Source organism: Clarias gariepinus, chromosome 2, assembly GCF_024256425.1.
Source record: "Clarias gariepinus isolate MV-2021 ecotype Netherlands chromosome 2, CGAR_prim_01v2, whole genome shotgun sequence".
NCBI classification, from domain to species: Eukaryota; Metazoa; Chordata; class Actinopteri; order Siluriformes; family Clariidae; genus Clarias; species Clarias gariepinus.
Genome location: NC_071101.1, coordinates 31,368,708 through 31,388,786, shown reverse-complemented (window position 1 = coordinate 31,388,786; position 20,079 = coordinate 31,368,708). Strand labels below are relative to the sequence as shown.

General features: G+C 36.4%; 1 protein-coding gene across 2 annotated transcripts; it reads right to left on the bottom strand.

Moving 5' to 3' along the window:
• Positions 1-13: 13 nt before the first annotated feature.
• On the bottom strand, positions 14-19,509 carry LOC128509348 (fatty acid desaturase 2-like). Of its 2 annotated transcripts, XM_053481051.1 has the most exons (13): positions 19,382-19,509; positions 11,132-11,371; positions 10,627-10,737; positions 8,740-8,937; positions 7,551-7,652; positions 6,442-6,567; positions 3,742-3,802; positions 3,549-3,625; positions 3,333-3,430; positions 3,112-3,208; positions 2,166-2,245; positions 1,903-2,028; positions 14-262 (listed from the first exon to the last, which is right to left on the bottom strand). In XM_053481051.1, exons 2-13 carry the CDS (start codon positions 11,339-11,341, stop codon positions 211-213), a joined length of 1,338 nt encoding a protein of 445 aa, XP_053337026.1. In that variant the 5' UTR covers positions 11,342-11,371; positions 19,382-19,509; the 3' UTR covers positions 14-210. The 2 variants fall into 2 exon arrangements, with proteins under 2 accessions (XP_053337026.1, XP_053337035.1); XM_053481060.1 differs by lacking the exons at positions 14-262; positions 1,903-2,028 and having other exon boundaries at positions 2,189-2,277.
• Positions 19,510-20,079: the final 570 nt, after the last annotated feature.

The window sequence follows — 20,079 nt, the reverse complement described above, 5'->3', positions numbered from 1 at the left end:
ATATTTATTTAGTAAAAAGTAATTTAATGGAAATGAAACAATATTAATCATTTTAACTTCATATAATCATTAAAACATTTAGGTTATTTTAAATATGTATTAATAATTCTTAGATTTACTATAGACAATTTTAAGTGTCAAATAATGTCAAAATTGTTGAATGGTGATTTTATTGATTGACTTGGTTTTAACCAGTCATTGAGGGGTGACTCATTTGTGGAGGTAGGCATCTAGCCACAGCTCACCAGACTTCCTCAATGACCTGAAATAAACACAAATAAAACATTAGAAGGGCCTGAGGTATGTATTTAATTTCATAAAATAATAAACACGTAAAGTTTATTTTCCACTACTTCTAGGGTTTCCTGAGGGCGAGTTCACATACTGTATGCCATATTTGGTAAGTTTGGGGAGTTGATCAAACCTGGGGGTGTTTCCTTCTCCGCCTAACACACACCTAAACTATGGTGGTCTGAGGCTGTCTGCGTGGGGTATTTGTCTTATTTCAAACAAACTCAAGTTTTAAGAACTGTTTGATCGCAGTGATGAAGTGATGTCACTCTGAGGCAACTCACCAGCAAATTAACCAAACATATATTAGATGGGGTTGTGTCTTAGCAAAGGGAGAATGTAAAGGCATACAGCTTACTTATTTTCCCCTAAGCCATACACCTCACTTATTTTCCTAACTTTAATGTATTAGTAATAAATCACTAATACATTTAAGTAAGTGTTGGTCTTTCGGCTGCTCCACAGCAGACCATCTAATTCGCACACAAGTTTGGCACAGGTTTTACGCCGGATGCCCTTCCTGACACAACCCTCCTATTTTATCCGGGCTTGGAACCAGCACTGCATCCAGTAGCTGGGGTTTGGGCACTGTCAGGCAAGAAACCTACCACTGAGCCACTAATGCCCTCACCGATACCCTCAAGCATCTCATGTCATAGTCTCATCTTGAGTGTCATCTTGACAAAAGAGCCAGGACCTTCAGGACAGAAAAAAAAGGTAAGAAGGCTCTTTGAAGTATTTTTTGCTGCTACTTACTTATACCTTAAGTAGCAGCAGAAAATGCTTCAAAGAGCCGTCTTAACTTTTTCTCCTCTCCTGAAACTCCTGGCTCCTTTGTCAAGATGACACTGAAGATGATACTGAAGATGATACTGAAGATGACACTACGACATGAGATTTTTAAGGGCATCACTGGCCAAGGAATAAGCTGGGGCTGCATATTTAACCAATCCTGACTAAAGAAGCCTACCTGGTAGTCTACTGCCCAAGAGGCAACTGGATTAATGATCAATTTAGGGATCTTTGATCAAATGATCTCGAGAAGGACATTTTTGCCATTTCCAAACATTTATATTCACCTATACCTAGAGGCTCAAGTGACACCAACTTAACTTATTTGGATATTTATAAGTGGACTGACACAGGAAAGTGTAGGTTTTTTTTCATAATAGTTTGATACAATAATCACAAAATGTCGCATCTTGCAATATAAATTTAAGTTTTTCTAAAATAATTTTTTTTTAGTTTTGATAGCAGGTGTTACTTAAGTTGATTAGAATGGCCAGAGGATGAGTGTGGCCTAGAACAACCTTGGTACTGTTTGTTCACCCTTTTTCCATTTATATATTTCTAAAAATGAGTGAAAAGGTTTTAACACAAATATTTCATGCTCATATGCTGCAATGCATTTAAAGGCCATATGGTTCATTTGGGTATGTATAAAGTGGAAACCAAACAGCAAGCACACCTAAATTATATACAGTATTTTGCTCTAACTTCACAATCAAATAAATATGTGGTCATAAATTAGCAAACAAAAAGATAGATGTAAAAGTATTTGAAGAAACATTGAAAAGTGTACATGGAATGCTCCAAAAAAATCTGTCATACCCAATAATATCAGACATGGCCTCCAACAGGCCCTTGACCTGATACTGAACTCCATACTTCTTACAAAGCTCTCGAAGTAGAGGAGCCACACGAACCAAGTTATGACGAGGCATTGTAGGGAAGACACTGGGGTTGTGGGTGGGGAAAAGATTTTGGGAGAAGCAGACACAAAACATATTAGACCTCCATACATGAGCATGTTCTTAAAATACAATTCATGCACCTATGCACTTAATCCTAAAACACAATGATATTCCTCTTACTGGTGCTCAATCTGGAAGTTGAGGTGGCCAGTAAACCAATCATTGAAGAACGACTGCTCAACATTGCATGTAGCTTTCAACTAAACAAAAAGCCACAAAATCACATTATATCCTAAAGAAGAAAAAGATATATACATTAAGTAACTTGCTTTAACATACAATAATAAAAAATTATATATTTTGTTTCTAAAATTCTAACAGACCACTTGATTTTCTTTGGAGCAAAAGTATAGGAACAGATAGTCTTAAAGTTAATTAAAGCAAATAATAAATATTTTGTTGAATATGGCTTGCTTGCATTTAAATTCATTAAGACAGTAATTAATTAATATCATCATAACTGCATTCTTCTTTTGTAATGCAATATTGGACTTGCTCCATTTAAAGTTTTAGTTTGTTTGGGGGTTTTCCATCAGTCTTTTCTTCTCTGCTCATATAAAAAAAAAAAAAAACTGTCATGACTCTAATTAGTTTTACACAGCTAGATATAAATGTCAACAGATGTAATCTAAAATTTTCCAGATACTACAAAAAAGTGACTCAGTGAAGGTATTCAAAAAGGAAAAGAAGGATACCACAGCATATTAATAGTGGAGGTGAAGATATATAATATTTAAAATCCTCTTGAATGAAAAAAGAATAAAAAACGATGTACTTAAGAAAATATTTCATTGTTATGTTATTTAAACATTTGAACATTAGTTTCAATGAAGCAAGATAATTTCAGGAAATTAACAAATTGACACTGCATAATGGCAGGCAGTTTACCTGTTGATTGTAAGTTGACTGTGTACGTTTGATCCATTAGCACAAATGTATTGGAGCATCCTTCTGTGTTTGAATAATAAGTGTTCTGTTTCCTTTTGTACAGTGTACAACTTCTGCACAAGTCTGAGTTTTCCACTGACTAAAAGCCACTGATATTAGATACAGAGCAAAAACGTACCTGCATGCTGAGCCAGTCATCATATTTCTCATAGTCTATGTCCATGGGAATGTGGTTCATCTGGGTCACCCACACATACCAATGACTCTCCATATACCTTAATATCACACCAGTAAGAGAAAGTTAGAAAGTTTTTTTTTTTTTTTTTTTGGCAACCATATAATTGTAATGCACTTAATGCTATCTACAATAAGGGTTAAGTGAAAGCTCAACATACATACCTCATAAATGTTTGAAGCAGTACTGACCCTAGTAATCCGTAATAGGGAACATAACAGAAGAAGAAACGAGTATAGTAGGATAGATACCACACTAAATCCTCAACAAAAAAAAGGAAAGGATTATAAAAAATACAGCTCTACCTGCACTATAATTTGATTGTAGTCCTATGGTAGTTCTCAGACATAGTAAAAAAAAAAAATGTTATGGCAACTTACCACCCAATCCCGTTTCGACAACAGAGTTCGAAAAATGTACACACTAAAGACTGCTGGTATGAGCAGGGGAGGGCCAACTGGGTGGAAGAAGGATAGAGTGGAGAAATAATTTCATAAATCTAATAAATTAATGTGAGCATTATGTGCAATTATACTGCTGTAAAAATAGCAAAAATAGCAATGAATGACATACTTAAAAAGAAGTACTGATGCTGATGGTTATAGGGCATGCGCTTCAACTTTTTAATCCCATACTGTAACAAAAAGAAAGAAGGGAATAAAACAAAAACTACATAGTCTAAGTATATATTATCTTCTTCTTTGTATTCAGGAGAGATATATCTGTCCCTGATGGAGTGGATAAATGAATACAGATAGATAGAGACACAAATTAAGCCAATACACAAATATTATATACTGTACATTATACAGTGCTTTGCAAAAGTATTCATCCCCCTGGCATTTTTCAAGTTTTGTTACATCATAACCTAATTATAAAAAAAAAAAAGAATGTTTTTTTTATCTGAATTTTATGTGACAGATCTGCACAAAATAGTCTAAGTTGGTAAAGTGAAATGAGAATATAAAAGATTTTTATACATTTAAAGTCTGAAAATGTGCATATGTATTCACCCCTTTGCTCTGAATCCACTCAAATGTTCTAGTGCAACCACCTTTAAAAGTCACATAATTAGTAAAATGAAGTCCACCTGTGTGCAATCTAAGTGTCACATGATCTGTCAGTATAAACACACCTTTTCTGAAAGGCTGCAACACCACTAAGCAAGAGGCAACACACCATAAAGACCACGGAGCTCTCTAAACAAGTCAGGGACAAAGTTGTTGAGGGATACAAGTGTACAACATAAAGGAGCTGGTTCTTCTAGAGCCGTTTCACCTTGAGGGATCAGCAAAAATCCCAGTGGCAAAATGTGGCAAGCTCACAGAGACTGATCCAAAGTGAATTGCTGCAAAAGGCGGCTTTAGACTTTAGAGGGGTCAATAGTTATGCACACTAAATTTTTCTGTTATTTTGTCCATTTTGTTGTTTGCTTCTCGATAAAAATAAAATAAATCCCATCTTCAAAGTTGTAGGTATGTTCTGTAAATGAAATGAAACCATCTCAGGTGGATTTAGTTTGGGTGATTGAGGAGGTCAGGTCATCTGATGCAACACTCCATCATTTTGACAAATAGCTGCTTGTAAAAACCTTGTAATGTAAGAGCTATTTTGACAAATAGCAATAGTATGTTTGAGGTCATTGTCCTCTTAGAAAACAAATGATGGTCCGACTAAGTGCTAACCAGATGGAATGGTTACTAAAAAATGCTGGGGTAGCCATGCTGGTTTAGTATGCCCTCATGTTACCGGCAAAGCACCCCACACATTCAGGAACAGCTCAAAGTCTAAAAAAAGACACCCTGGTTAGGACAAAAAATCTCACATTTGAACTCATCAGACGAAATGACAGTTATCTAATCTAATGTGTTGCTCGACTCTCCTGCTTGTTGTTCTTCCAAAGTGATGGTTTCTTTGCTACAATTCGACCATTAATGTCTGACCCTTGAACTTTGTCACTTTACCCCAAGAAGAATTTATGTTGGCTCAGAGGTGCTGTAAATCAGTGGTTTCTGACACTGACCTTCTTATAAACTTATTCTCTGCACTACAGGTAGTTCTTGATCTTCCTTTCCTGACGTTCTTCATGAAAGACAGTTTCATAATACAATTTGCTGGTTTTGGGGACCGCACTTGGGGATACATTTAAACTTCTTAAGATTTTCAGAGTGACTGACCTTCATTTACTGGCAAAAGTGGTTCTTTACAGCATTGATTTGACTTTGTACCCATGCTTCCTCTGCACAAGACAAATGATGGTCTAAAGCACATTAACAAGACAAGGAATGTCACAAATTAACTCTTGACAAGGTGCAATTGTGAATTCCAACCATTCCAGGTGACTACCTTGTGAATCTGATCTGAAACAAATGCCATGAGTATGCTACTGTGAACAATTTAAAAAACAAAAAATATTCTGTTGTTTAACACTTTTTTGTTTGCTACATAAATCCATATGTGTTCTTTCATACAGTAGTTTGGATGTCTTCAGTATTATTGTAACCTTTAACACTTCACCTAATAAGAAGGTGTTTTATTCATCAAGGGAAGTCAAGTTTACACCCCTTTTTAAAAGAAGGTGTGGAGCTTACAGTAGCTCAGGGACCAGAAGTTTGGAGAAAGCATGTTAAAGTGGCCAGTGGCATGTGAGCGGGAAAATGCCAAGTGCTCCAGGGACTTTAAAGGCGGGCAGACAGTACACGGCTGGTTGATCACCAGGAAAATGACAGCCGCATTTGGGGAGCCATTCAGTACGACACCAAAAGGGAAAAGGTGGCTGCTTCCACATTAAAGGATGTCAGATTGTCACGTTGACTCACACCTGTGCCAAAAGAGGGCTGGGTGGCGCCGGCTGACCACGACTACAAAATGCGCTGTCGAAGAACATGCAAGAGCCGCTGTCCACTCTGCCCCTTTGCCACCATCATCGCTCGCCAGCAGCAAGAAGAGCTGGTTAAAAGGGCTATGCCATGTGCCCCAGGGGCTCTAAATGTGTGTGGAATTATCTCTAACTGTTTAAATGCCTGACAATCGCTAAAGGACTGCACAAGTTGCCCTGGCACTTCCAGTTTCGGCAAGAGCCAGCCATCGTGACATCCTCCCTCCCTCCTTAAAACCCCTTCCCTTCTCCATTTTCTCAATAAAACTCCCTTTTTCTGTAAGACCTCATTGTGTCTGTGTGTCTGTGGTGCGCCCTGAGTGAAAGCTCTTGCAACAAACATACACAAAATTAAATAATTTGTAAAGAATGATACAATAATGCAATGAGTTTACCTCTACAGGTTGGATGTCTCCCAGTACCAGGATTTCCATTGTGCGGAGGTCAGGGTCCTTAGAAAGCACATTGGGTTTAGAATGGTGCTGAAAATGTTGATAGTTCCACCAATTTGCAGAGGCCCCCTATAGAATTAAATATACATATGCACAGTTCTAATGCACTGTATATACTGCATGCAAAAGTCATATGTGTTTGCTATTTTGGATAAGTATTTTTAATGGTTGTAGATACTGTAAATATTATATAAACACTTGCAATCTAGTTTTCATGCATTATCATTATCATTTGATGGCAATGCAATGCAAAAAAATATATATCAATACAGATCTAGACTTTCAGTTGATGGACACATCAGCCATCATCAAAGCAATTACAAAACGATCTCTCTGACTTTCATGGTATGTTTAATTGGTGGGTGTGATTTCAGAATCCCGTTTGGTCGTTTCTTTGAGTAAAAATGCTCTGGTGACTGTGAAAGCTATGGCAACTCACAAAACACTCTTTAAATTTGTGGTGAGGATAAAAGCAACTTAAAACCCATAGAGCAATTGTGGTACAATGCCATATGAGGTTCCACTTTTTTCACCTTGTGCAAGGTTGGCACAATTTCTCAGATTTCAAGACAGGAATCTGAGGCTAGAGTTGGTGCAGCCTCAGGAAAACTGGAAAGCTGAGTGATTATTCACAATTTCTTATTTTTTGTGTGAACTGAATAAATCCATGGGCCCAACATTGTGTCCACAATTCAAGATGGTTCTCATCTTATAATGGCTACTTTCAGCATGATAATATGCCAAGTCACACAGCACAAACTATTTTATACTGGTTCCAGGAATAAGACATTGAGATCAGTGTATTTAAATGGCTTCCCCAGTCCGTGGATCTGAATAGGATGTGGTTGAGCAGCATGGAAAATCTGCAACAATTGAGTGTTATAATAATATCAACCTGGCCATAGATCTCAAAGGACTCCATGACATGATTATTTGAGTCAGTTCTAAGAGCAGAGGGCACTACTACCCAGTATTATTGTGGCGTTCCTAATAAAGCAGGATTTGTACAGTATGACTACATGGTAAAAAGTAGTCTCTGTAGGATCTGGTACCTTCAGGTGTCCAATGACAAATTTATGAGCTAGGTGATCCCAGGTGGAATGTTTAAAGACCGACAGGTGGCCAAGGTCATGCTGAAGCCAGCCAGCCTGAGCCTGCATGACAAACGAGAGAAAGCACACACCAGGTGTGTCATTTTCACATTGGTTAAAAAATTATATATTTAAAAAATAGCTTATAGTAAATTAAAAAAAACATTTCAACACAGCTGTCTCACAATGTGACACACTTCATATGGATAAATATAAACAAATTGAAGCTAGATATGAAATTTTTTTTTTTAACTTTGTGGTAGGACTCTCTCTCCTCTGGAGTTCCCAAAGGAAGCAGCCCTCAAGTGACTGTGAGGTGATTTTTCCTGACCTCAAACTGTTCCTTAATGGAAAAGAAGCTTATTGGTATTTTGAGTCTCAGGAAGGAAAACTGATTGTTTATATGCACCAAATAGCAGTTTGGAGTATTCTGCTCTGAAGGTTGAACAGGTATCTGCAACTGTAACTTCCACTCACTTCACACTGCTTCAGTGCTGAGGTGAGTAATGGCATCTCAGATCTGAACCAGAGCAGTGATATTTTATTAGATTTCTGTGCAAGACACAGACAATAGCAAGCACTTTGTTTAAACACAAAGCTGTTCATAAGTGTCCTTGGCATGAGAGCACCTCGAGCCAATGATTGTTTTTGTGATTCTATCAACATACTATATGCTTTGAGCACTCTGCTAAGGAAGCTCTATTCTGTGCACAGCATGCCAATTCAGTTACTTGGCAGGTTGTTTTTTCTAGTTGTATGTCAAGATATCCTCACAATTATTTGTAATCATATTAATAGCTTGGACTGCTATTTCAATGCAACTTACAATGCTGATGACATACAGTACAGCTACTGTTTCAGCAAAAAGTCTAAATACATTTGATGTGAAGGACTGTAGTTGGACTGCTGTAATATAGTCTTTACCACAGCCAAGTAGTCTTTACTACAGCCAAGTTTACGTTTTCATTCAGGGCATTTGGCAGACACCATTATCCAGAGCAAATTGCATTTATCTTAACTCAGCAGTTGAGGGTTAATGGCCTTGCTCAAAGGCCCAGAAGGGATCATGCAAAATAAGCCGCACCTGCTAGTCAGTTTGAGCGTTAGAACTGTGGTGGTGTTATTGTAGCTAAATAAGAAAGCATCTTACCTGTGCAGTGGCCAGCATGACAGCAATTAGTAATGTAATAATCCAGCCATTGCCAAAGTTCCACAGCAGTAACAAAGGCAAAGCTTCCAGCAGCAGAATGTGCCCAAGATACAGGATATAAAACAATGGATTGGTGCGGAACAAGCCCTGTGCCTCCAACTGCTTACGCAAGGCCTGAAAATCTTTCACCAAAGCAGCCTGAGAAAAAAGACAGAGTTCATGGCCATAACTAACTCTGGGAACACAGAAGAAAGTGTTTTTTAAATGGGATTTGTGCTAACCACTGTTTTAGCTACAATGTAAATCACGGAAAATTTTACTTTTTTATTATTTACTGCACACATTCTTATTAATCACTGGTATCTATGTTCCTTCTTGCACCAGAATCAATTCAATCTTCAAAGTTTAATTAAGTCCATTTTTTTGTGTAAATATACAAAATTGTGAAAATCCTGCCTATATAATTCACAATAGATAAATATATTTTATTTATTGATAAAGGAATTCTATAAAGTTAATTTATATAAAAAATAAATTTACTGTGACTTTCATATAATAATAATAATCTTTATATAATTTTAAACATGGAGTCACTGTATTTTTAAGACACGTTAAAATAAATTTAGAGTATTAACAACTATAACATTGTACAATTTCCCATTTTAGTAACTTAAATTAAAAGAAAACATAAATCTTAAATGCTAATAATAACAACAAATTAAAGTAACTCCAATCAACTTATGGCATTGGTATATAGGCCTACTGTAAATATGACAACAATATGTGTCAATTATGGTCTCGAACTGACTGCTAGGAACATGAGCAAAAGACAGTAACATAATACATGGCAAACCAATGAAAACCGTGTCTATAATTTTGTAGACCAAATGTGTGATAAATTGATTAAACAGAATTGTATGTAAAGAAATGTAATGAAATAGTTAATGAATGTGTCTGATGAATGGCTAGAACCAAAAAATATTTAATGTGAGCCCAGTCAGATTAACTGGGGCAAAATGCACTGCCACTAATACACAACAGGTGGCAGTAGACAAAGACGTGTTATTGTGGGGAAAAAATACAAATGGACTAAAGTAACCGCCAGTAACTGGCTAATTCTAAGCAGAAAGAAAAACCTCACCTGATATTGCCTTCATTATATTCAGGAAACCCATCAGGCCATGGTATATACAGTTTCTATAGCAAAAGTTTCCTCCCAGTGATTAATCGCTTTACTGTGTTTGTATCCACACAGCTAGACAACCATGTAGAATGCTGATTTAATATTTCCCAGACTAATGTAATAAATTACCAGTGCTTCTCTGTACATTACAACAAACATGTAAAGTCTTTTAAAGTTTTATAAAAATCTAAAGAAATCTGTTTGCCCTTGATGGGATGTGGATGCTATTGTAGGATTCATTGACAACTTTAATGCATGAGTCAGTAAGAACTTGTCACATTTAATTGTATATCAATGGAATAACATTTTTGACTCTAGTCTATACAACATCCAATGATTCAGATTTGTCTTCTTTTTTTTTTTCGTCTACACACGTATCTCACAGACATTATAAAATCCTTCCTAATGTCTAGCCGATTGTCCTTTGTGTCTGTGTATTTACTTTGAACACTAATTGTCAGACTATCAGCAGGTGTGTTAAAGTAAATCCACAGTGATATTTAATAAATATTTAATAGATAACTTAATCCTACTTATTTGATACTTGAACCTAGATTTTGAGAGGAAAAGAAAAAACTGTGAAACAGTGAACCAGCACTTCCCAATTGCACATACTGTATTTGTAAGGGGTTAGGGTAATTTGCTTCTATTATTGAAATTGATCTGGATTAGCATATTTGTGTGATGTGCAGGTGCAGCCATACATTTTTGCCGTGGTCTTGACTCGGCTCTGCGGGCGCCAACTCTCCCACCAGCAGCGGCTTCATGAACTTTCGTACAAAACGCTTATCCGGATGGAAGGCTGTAAATGCATCCTGCACAAAGCATCTTGCACTTTTATTTAAGTGTCCTTAAAATGTAATTAGGCATTTTTGTTAGGAGCTAGTGTGTTCATATCAATAACTCCAGTGAGTTAGAAAAATTAGTTGAATAATGGCCTATACACACAAACAAATAGTGTTATCTCTTGACAGGGTAATTTATGTTGTGTAATTGCATATTATGATTTGTTATGGTTATTTAAAGTATTGCAAATGTAGAAAAAAATATAAATCTAAAGCATAAGCCAATCAAAGCCTGTTAATTTTCCTGTGCCCATTCTATATATTAAATGTTCTTTATTTTCTGTATATAAAATGTACAAAAAGAACACATCTGGTGTGTACTGTAAGAGACTTATCTAAAATATCTGATGAGGTGGCTAGTTACCGTTGCGTCTTCTCCAATGTAATGCTCAAGAAGTCTGTGTCCTCCAGGATGTTTTTTTGTCCATTCACTCACATTGTACACTTTCCTCTCGATCACCAGCCACTGATCACCGGTGCAATTGTGTTTCTGCACTTCTTCCCAGGTGTACTGTGAGCGTGAGTCACTCTCCTCTGATCCCAGCTGCTCACCCTGGTGTTCTCCACCTCCCATAACTCCCGAAGTGATGATTCACTTATAATACTGCAACATCAAGCACCATTGTTTCAACTCTACATTTTGTCTGGGTAAGTTTAATATTTATTTACCTGAAAATCAGTCTCAATTAACAGAAGATATTCTTGTCCCAAGTAAAAAAAAAAAAAAAATGAAATAATGTGGTTACATGAATATGCACACCTTCATTTTATTATAGAACTCAGTCTTTTTGGGTAGGAGTCTATAGTATGGCACACCTTGACATCTTGCAAAACTGCTCCAAATCAGCCCAAAAGCATGATGCTGCCCACACCATGCTTTACTGTGGGTATGGTGTTATGGTGCAGTGTTGTTTTGCAGCAAACATAACTTTTAGAATTATGGCCAAAAAGTTCAGCCTTGTTTTTTCTTCACTCTATCCCATAGCCCAGAATACAGGAGATTGATGTCACATGTACTACACAGCTAGTACTTGCCAAAAATTCCTGCAGCTCCATTAGCAAGTTGCTGTGGGCCTCTTGGCAGGCTCCCTGGCCAGTTTTCACCTCGCCACCTGTGACATTGTCACATCCCTCCAAAATTGGGGGGATGGGGGGGGGCCCCATCCCCCCAATTTTGGAGGGATGTGACAATGTCACTGTTGGTAATGTAACTGTTGTGCCTTTTTTTTCGCTATTTGATGATGACTGTCTTCACGGTGTTCTAAGGTATATCCAATTCCTTAGAAATTCTTTTGTAGCCTCCTCCTGACTGATACCTTTTAACACTAAAAGCGCCGCGCCAGTGTCACCTACTTTTAACACGATTCACCACATGAATATGACCATATGACCGCCTATTGTTTTGAATGGAAAGCTTTCGCTGACACACCATGATCACTAGATGGCACTTTCACCCAAAGCAAATAGCTTAGCTACAAGATCAACTTGCACTTGGACAATGCGCCATTCATTCCTGTGTTGATAATCAGCGATATGAATGAGGAGCAAATGAGGAGTGGGCTGGCCTTGACTCCGTGCTTCTGCGTGATGATTGGAGGGTCTGTCAAAAGATTGCATCTCCTTTTGATTGACAGCGATTTTGTACTATAAGGAATCGCTGAAGCTATTCGCGCTCAGTCCCATCGCGGATTTCTCAAGTTTAGTCGAAATAAAAACTGCTGCAACCTATTTCCATATATTTGCTTGGCGAAATTGCTTTATTTTCATCATACATTTCCCACAATTATACACCACATTCCTTGTTTCACTTTTACAGAGTTTAATATTTTAAAAGTTTATTAATCCATTCATATAGTAGGCTAGGCTAGCGTCGTGTGTGAAACTGCACACGATGGCAGACAGTGCTAATATTGTCGGCCCGATTTTGGCGAAGCCATTTGAAAGTGTTCCTTACAAGGAAAAACTTATAATTAAACAGCAGGGCAGATCAACAGCTAAGATTGATTTAGTGCAAAAGATAGGGGAAAAATAACAGGTCTTTTCAGCTCTCCTGGTATGACAAAGTTAGCTGGCAGACTGGAAGTGTTGTGACAAATAAAATGTACTGCTTGATGAAACCATCTCACGGATGTGTTGTTTGGTTAAAGGTGGGGTTTGGAGATCTGTCTAACTTTGATAGGGCATATAAAAGACATGAAAAGAGCAATGAACATGTGAGTGCATGTGCAAGATTAAGTTGCATGGGAAGGATCAGTGTTGAGCATGCAATAAATGAAGGTGCTCGCATTCAAGTGGCTAAACATAATGAAACAGTCAAACAAAACAGGGCCCTCCTAAACCGCCTTATTGATGTGACATCCTTGCTAGGCCGGCAGGAGCTGTCATTTAGGGGACATGATGAGAGTAGTGAATCATCCAACAAGGGGAATTACAGGGAGTTCACAGAAACATTAGCTAAATATGACTCTGTCCTGTCCACACAATTCGAGTCCTCAACTTTGTTTTCTGGTATGTCCCATACTATTCAAAATTACTTGATCTCTGCTCTTGCAGCCACCATTTCTGATCAGATCAGAGATGAAATTCAGGATGCTCCCTTTTTTGGATGGCAGGTGGATGAAACAACTGATATATCCTGCCGTGCCCAACTCTCAGTCATTGTTCGCTATGTGGATAGTGCAGGTAAAATTCAGAAGCGCTTTATTGGATTTTTTTATGTTTCTGGGGGCGAGATGCCAAGTCCGTTTTTGAAATATTAAATGAGAACATGGAGGGCTACAATTTTAAGGATAAGCTTGTGGCACAGACCTATGATGGGGCTGCTGTCATGGCTTCAGATCTCAATGGTCTGCAGGTCAAAGTGAAAGCAATAGCCCCCAGTGCAATGTTTGTGCATTGCTATGCACACAGACTGAATCTGGTGCTGTCACAGGGGGCTAAATGCTTGCCTGAGTGCAGAATCTTTTTTGCATCACTCTCTGAATTTGCCACATTTTTTTCAAAATCCACAAAGAGGACATCTTTTCTGGAGTCTGCAGGCTGTTCAAGGTTGCCCAGAAATGCTCCTACTCGATGGAATTTTACATCACGGATAGTGAGCACTGTGGCAAACAATTATGATGGCCTCCTGCAGACATTTGGGAACATCATTGCAGATATAACAATGGATGATGATACACTGGATTGTGCCAAAGGCTTTGTGAGGAAACTGGAGGATTTTGAGTTTGTGTTCATGTTGTACACATATGAACAAATCTTCTCTGAGACTGATGTGGTCTTTGATGAGGGCGATGGATGTTCTTTACTGCAAGAAAAGAATTGAATCTCTTCTTGCATTTGTCAAAGAGAAGAGGAAAGCTGTGTGATTACTTGGTGTTCCTTAAAGACATGAAGTTGGACAGTGCAATGCCTCAGCTTTACAAACTGTTCTCATTAGTGGCAACAATTTGAGCTACATCTGCAGGAGTAGAAAGGACCTTCTCCTTTTTAAAGTGGCTCAAGTCCTACGTACACCCGAAACACAATGGGCCAAGGCCGTTTAAGCAGCCTAGCTCTGCTGGCCATTGAGTGGACACTGGTCAAGTCACTGGAAAAGATGCCTAGTTGGTATGACGGGGTCACAGACATTTTCTTGAAAAGGAACGTAGGCCAGAACTTACTTTTAAATAAATAGACAATTTTATGATGTAGGCCGAAAATGAGCTTCCCCTCTTTGACAGACCAGTAGCCGCCACTGGTTTGGTTAGGTAGGTAGGTAGGTAGGTAGGTAGGTAGACATTTTACAGAATAAAAAAGTATAAAACGAATGTTCTTTTTAAACAAATAGTGGTTTAATTCCTTTAGTGTAACATGTCTGCTACAGTAGTAGCAAAGCTTAAACATTAACATTTTTGTCAAGGTGACGGATGCTTTCACTACTCAGTTTGTTGACTATATTTCTAACAGAACTTTGTCCCGCAACTCAAAAATTATTTGTCCCCATGCCAAGTGACCAGCATTAAATTATGCCATTTTGTTTGACGGCATACATTTTGATCACACTTTTGCTCTGCATCTCTCTGCCTCTCCAATCTACACTCCTACTTGCAGGATCAGCAACCCAATGAGCACGCTGGATCTCCTTTTTTTATGATGTAGAAATAAGTGACATGAGTGAATGGGTAACATTGTTAACAGTTTCCTTATTTTGACTCACAATTTCAGTGGTAGGACTTGCCTGGGTTACCACTTCACATTTTCAGGAACCGTTTAACATTATATTTGCACAAATAATTAAATAAAATCATAAAACCTTAAAACCAAAACAGTATATGCATGTAACATAATTGACAATCAATTAATATATTCTATGAAAATAAACTATTTTTAATAAAACTTAATTAATTAATAAATAATAATAATAATTTCCAAAAAATTAGTAAACACTTAAAATGTCTGCCACAGAAAAGAGCGAGATCATGTGAAGCTGGTCCCTGGCTTTGGTTGGAATGAGTTTTGAGTTACAGGATAAGAGTTCTAGGAGTTTTATAGTATTTTACATGCTTAATATATCGAATTAATACATTAATATATGTAAATAATTTAAATGAGAAAATTAATATTAATAATTAATATTTTTTAAATGAATTAAAAAAAATATTTGAAATGTTTTTTATTCATTATTTTGAAACCAAGAATCCCTCAACTGTACAAAAGTGGACATTATGCCAATTTTCACGATAAGTGAAGCATAGGATGCAAAAGGATGTTTGTATGATATTATAATATTATAACCTGCTTTTGTAATACATAAAATCTGGTATTTATAGACAATATTTAGAATATTTTATATTTAGATGTATTATCATCAATGGACGTGGAATGTACCCTAAATTATAGAATGACTCTTTTGTTTGCACAGTTTATAACCTATAAGTATACTTATAATATATAATAGTCCTATTGTTATATAAACTCCTATAAAATCTGACCTGGTTTAGAACATAATAAAGGCTTTTCATATCGGCTAATCCGTTTTGTTAATGCACAACCAAACAACACATGGCCTAATATGAATTCATATTATAAAGAGACAATGGGTACAAATCTGACTTCTGGAATAATAAAACCTTATTAGTTATATTAACATAATAAATGATTGTAAGCATGATTTATAAGCAAACATCAGGCCTAATTAAATGCATAAATTTCAAATGAAACGCCTTAAATATCAGACTTTTGGGCAACACTCACAAGACAGGTTTCCCTGTGTTATGTTCATGGTGTATCTATCTCATTTTCTGTTTTGATCTAAAACCATTATAATAAAGTTCACAAAGTTTAAAAGTTCCCAGACTTTAGACTATTTATTTCCTGTTACACTAGTAAATATTAAATATGGGTCAATGTACATATAGGGTGCCTTTGGGATCCCATAACATTGAAAATCTTATGGATTAAAGTTTCTTACTGATCCAGGACTTTTATCAACAACAACATAAACAGTTTGGTCATAGTTACCACACTAATTGCAATTTAAGTTAGTTATTATTACAATCTTTTAAAAATATATAACTAAATAAAATAGGTGGTTGGTTTTACTAAATATGCCCTTTCTGTTCTATAAAAAATCAAATTGCAAAAATATTCAATATATTGAATTGTCTCTTATTGTTTATAACAAATCAGTTTAACATACTTATGGGCATAAAACATAAAGTGACAGAGTAGAAAAGGTCATGACAGAATGAACAAAGCCATGATTTAGTTCACTACAGTATAGCATAAAAATAAATGAGAAGAGATTTGTGATGAATAGCATTGCATGAGAACATTTTAATCAGTTAGATAACTACATTTTTACTACATTTTCCAAGAATTTGTTACTGCAATTATCTCTCACATACTTTGATAATATCATGTATTACAGGTTATAGAAAATATTATAACATAACCTTCAGAATACTGATAATGTCATATCACAAGAGTGTGGGAGTTTTCAGTTTTATTTAGGAAAACTATCAATACAAATGTCAGTGACTTTAAATGGATGATGGCCTTGTCTACAACATATTTAGGAAACTTAAATTGAGAAATTAATTGCACATCTCTGCTTAACAAAAATAAACTGATAATCTAAAGTAAATAAATCTCTATATATGCACCATTTTTTTTTATAAAATGCATTGCATAATTACATAGTAAATAGCATGGATTTCACTAACATTTTTAATGCAAGTGAAATTATACATATGAACAGTTTCACTGCTAAATGAGATTAAGGATAAAGCAATTTTTGCTTTTTTGAGGAAAAACAACTTTTTTCAATTGAAAAAAAAAATTATTGCACACTGATGGAAATTATTTGTTTTTTTTTTTGAGTCTCAAAGATGTAGAAAATCTCAAATGGCAAAAATATTAATTCACAATAGGTTTGGTTATATTAGAGTGAATGTTGTGATTTTTTTTTTTTAAATGCTATAACCCACATCCCCCCACAGTTTTGTAACAATGAATAATACATTTACCTGCAGTTGTATTTATCAATAGCATGTTTATTCTAATAAAAATATAACAAACGCATGCTTTGATTGTCATTTTATACTAAGTCAAACGGAAAGTTCTTGCTTCAAATTTAATCACTTTTTAGTTATAGAGATTTTTGAAGATCATAAAAACATACTGTAAGAAATGGAAAAAACTTCAGCCTCCTCTGCCAGTTTATTTTCATTTACAGTAGGTACATTTAAGCTCTATTTAACCATTAGCTACGCACACACTCTGCTGTGTATCTCACAGAATTACACTACAGAATCCCACATATTTTTTCACACATTTATATATAACTTCAAACAACTTTTAAACAACATCAAAACTGCAAAATGTCCTTTTTTACAGAACATAATGTGGATGTTTAGCAATCCATACCTGCCATTTAGTAGTGACTGAATTGGCAGTAACAATGTGTAAACAGAATTTTTCTTGGCTTCAACCTTCTCCCAAAATCAACTGAACACATTTAACCCACATGTAGCAGCTGCCATGTTACACAGGAAGTATTTTCACTTCACCAATCATGTGACAGAAAGAAGAAACGCAATTAGCTCATAACAGAAGATGGCTTTTGCTCATCAATCAAGCAGCTGTATGGTGTGCTTTGCTCAAAATATAGAAGTTTAAAGCTTTTAAAAGGTCATATATGTATCACTTTGTTATAGATAATCAGAGAATAATGAGCAAAAGTTCTGCTGTAAAACTGCTGTTAAACGTATATTTCACCCTGGGGTGATGCATGACAGAATGGACGATCACACATTTTAGCATATAACGAGCATAAAGATGACTTTCAGTTAGCGATGCATTAAATTGTTAAAGAAAAAGTCATACACGTTTGACCGCATCCAGGTACAAACATAATATGATGAAAATAAATACATAAAATGTAGATTGGTGCATGCAACACCTGTTATCATCACATCAAATGAAAAACAATATGGTGTTTGTGATGTCACTGATTTCTTCTTCTTCTGGGTTGGAATCCAGTAGGTTACAATACCACCAACTGTAAAACTCATTCTCCCTCATTTTCCTGGCCTCTTTTAAGGGCAATTTTCCAGACCAGCTTAAAAAAAAACATGTAATGCTTCCATCCCTGATCTTGTCTTGACTTATTCTATAAACTTTATGTGTAACTTTATAGAACTTTAACTTTTATGGCTGCATTATCAGGCACATCCACACTCTTGTCATGTTTTCTCTCAGTACCACTCTGCATCTTTAGTTGGAGGTTTGTATGTTGCATCACTGACGCTCCCACTCTCCTCAGCTTCACTGTCCTTTAAAGCAAAACTTTCCAGTCCAGCCTTTCTCAAAAACACCATTAAATGATTCCTTCTCTGATGAGTGACTGCCCCTTCTAAAAGACTCTTGCCTTCCACTCTTTCCTGTTCTTGGATCTCTGTCACCATATCTTATCTCTTTTGCATTTATCTTCCAAGGACAGGTGTCTTCAAGAGGCGATTATCCCATCATGACAAATTAAACAACAATGTCATAGACATGCACAAAATGTTTAATATTATGATGAAAAGCGCAACATAGCTGGTAGAATGCTCTGAGTTGTGTAATATCTTGTTTATGGGTACAAGAAAACACTTAGCAGTATTCAGAAACAGCCGAGAAACAAGAAATGAGAATATGATACAAGAGAGAAAAAGAAATAGTGCAAAACAGAAACTATTTAGAATAACGTTAAAAAGAGGTATTGTTTTCCAGCATTTTTAGGAAAAGTTGATGCTTGTATTGAGGACACTAAAGGCACCTTACAGACCCACCAATGATAATAATAATAATAATAATAATAATAATAATAATAACAGCAATTAAATGAAAGTGCGTTTATAAAGCTGCCTTAATCTGGAAACGATGCACCTGTACTGAGGAGCTAGAGAAAGACCCGCCGGTCAGGTTAATCTGCATGGAACTGATACTGATAAATACAGCAGTTTAAATGAGTATTTAAAAAATAAATGCTTGTGCAGCTTGACCAGGAGACACAGGCCTAAACGGGACAGCGTGCAATGGAAGATTCCTGCCTCGCTACGAATGCAGTAAACGCGTGCAGAGATGTACTCACTCGTTAGGGTGCTGCTTCTTTGCACGCACGTAGACGTGATGTGAATTTAACGGAGCTCAGTCCTCCGTGCTGAGCGCGTGTACTCTGTGTTATCAGTGCTCTCCCCCGGTGCGCCGCTGCTCTTTCATACCGGCTCTCATCACTGCGCTCCTCTCCTGAGTTCCAAACACATCGTTCGAGCGCTGCTGCTCCAATCCGCGCGCGCGTCCCGCCGCTTTCTGACCAATCAGCGCCCACCGTGCTGGCTTTTCATCTTTCAGCGGCTGAAAGATAAAAGGCAGGATTTTTTTTTTTATTTAAAAATACGTAATTGAGAATAGTTCTCAGCACCCGTAAAAAGGTTCGTCAAACTTTTTTTTTTTTTTTTTTTTTTACAGTATATAACATATTCATTCGGAACTGCTTACGAGTACATTAACTTTACAGTCCACACACACACACACACACACACACACAAACATCATTAATCATTTAAAGTTTTAGGTGTTTTTGTGTTATCTTTTGTTCTAAGTCGTTTTACGTGATTGACAATTTCTTTAAATAAAGGATTAGCAAATATAGGCCTAGATCTTTTCTTTTGATTGATGACTAGTTTGCTTTTTTCTGTATCTTACTGATAACAGTACAGAAAACCCACCAAGCATTAAAGTCTGTATAAACTTTGTGGTACAGTATTAAATATCCAATTTAACAGTATA

What these genes read in the sequence shown, in the direction of transcription:
- LOC128509348 (XM_053481051.1), bottom strand. Translation starts at nt 11,341, where the DNA reads ATGGGAGGTGGAGAACACCAGGGTGAGCAGCTGGGATCAGAGGAGAGT. An exon ending in TCATGCTGGCCACTGCACAG is followed by an intron (nt 7,653 to 8,739) that starts GTAAGATGCTTT and finishes TTTGTCATGCAG; the next exon opens with GCTCAGGCTGGCTGGCTTCA. An exon ending in CTGCTTCAAACATTTATGAG is followed by an intron (nt 3,209 to 3,332) that starts GTATGTATGTTG and finishes TGTGATATTAAG; the next exon opens with GTATATGGAGAGTCATTGGT.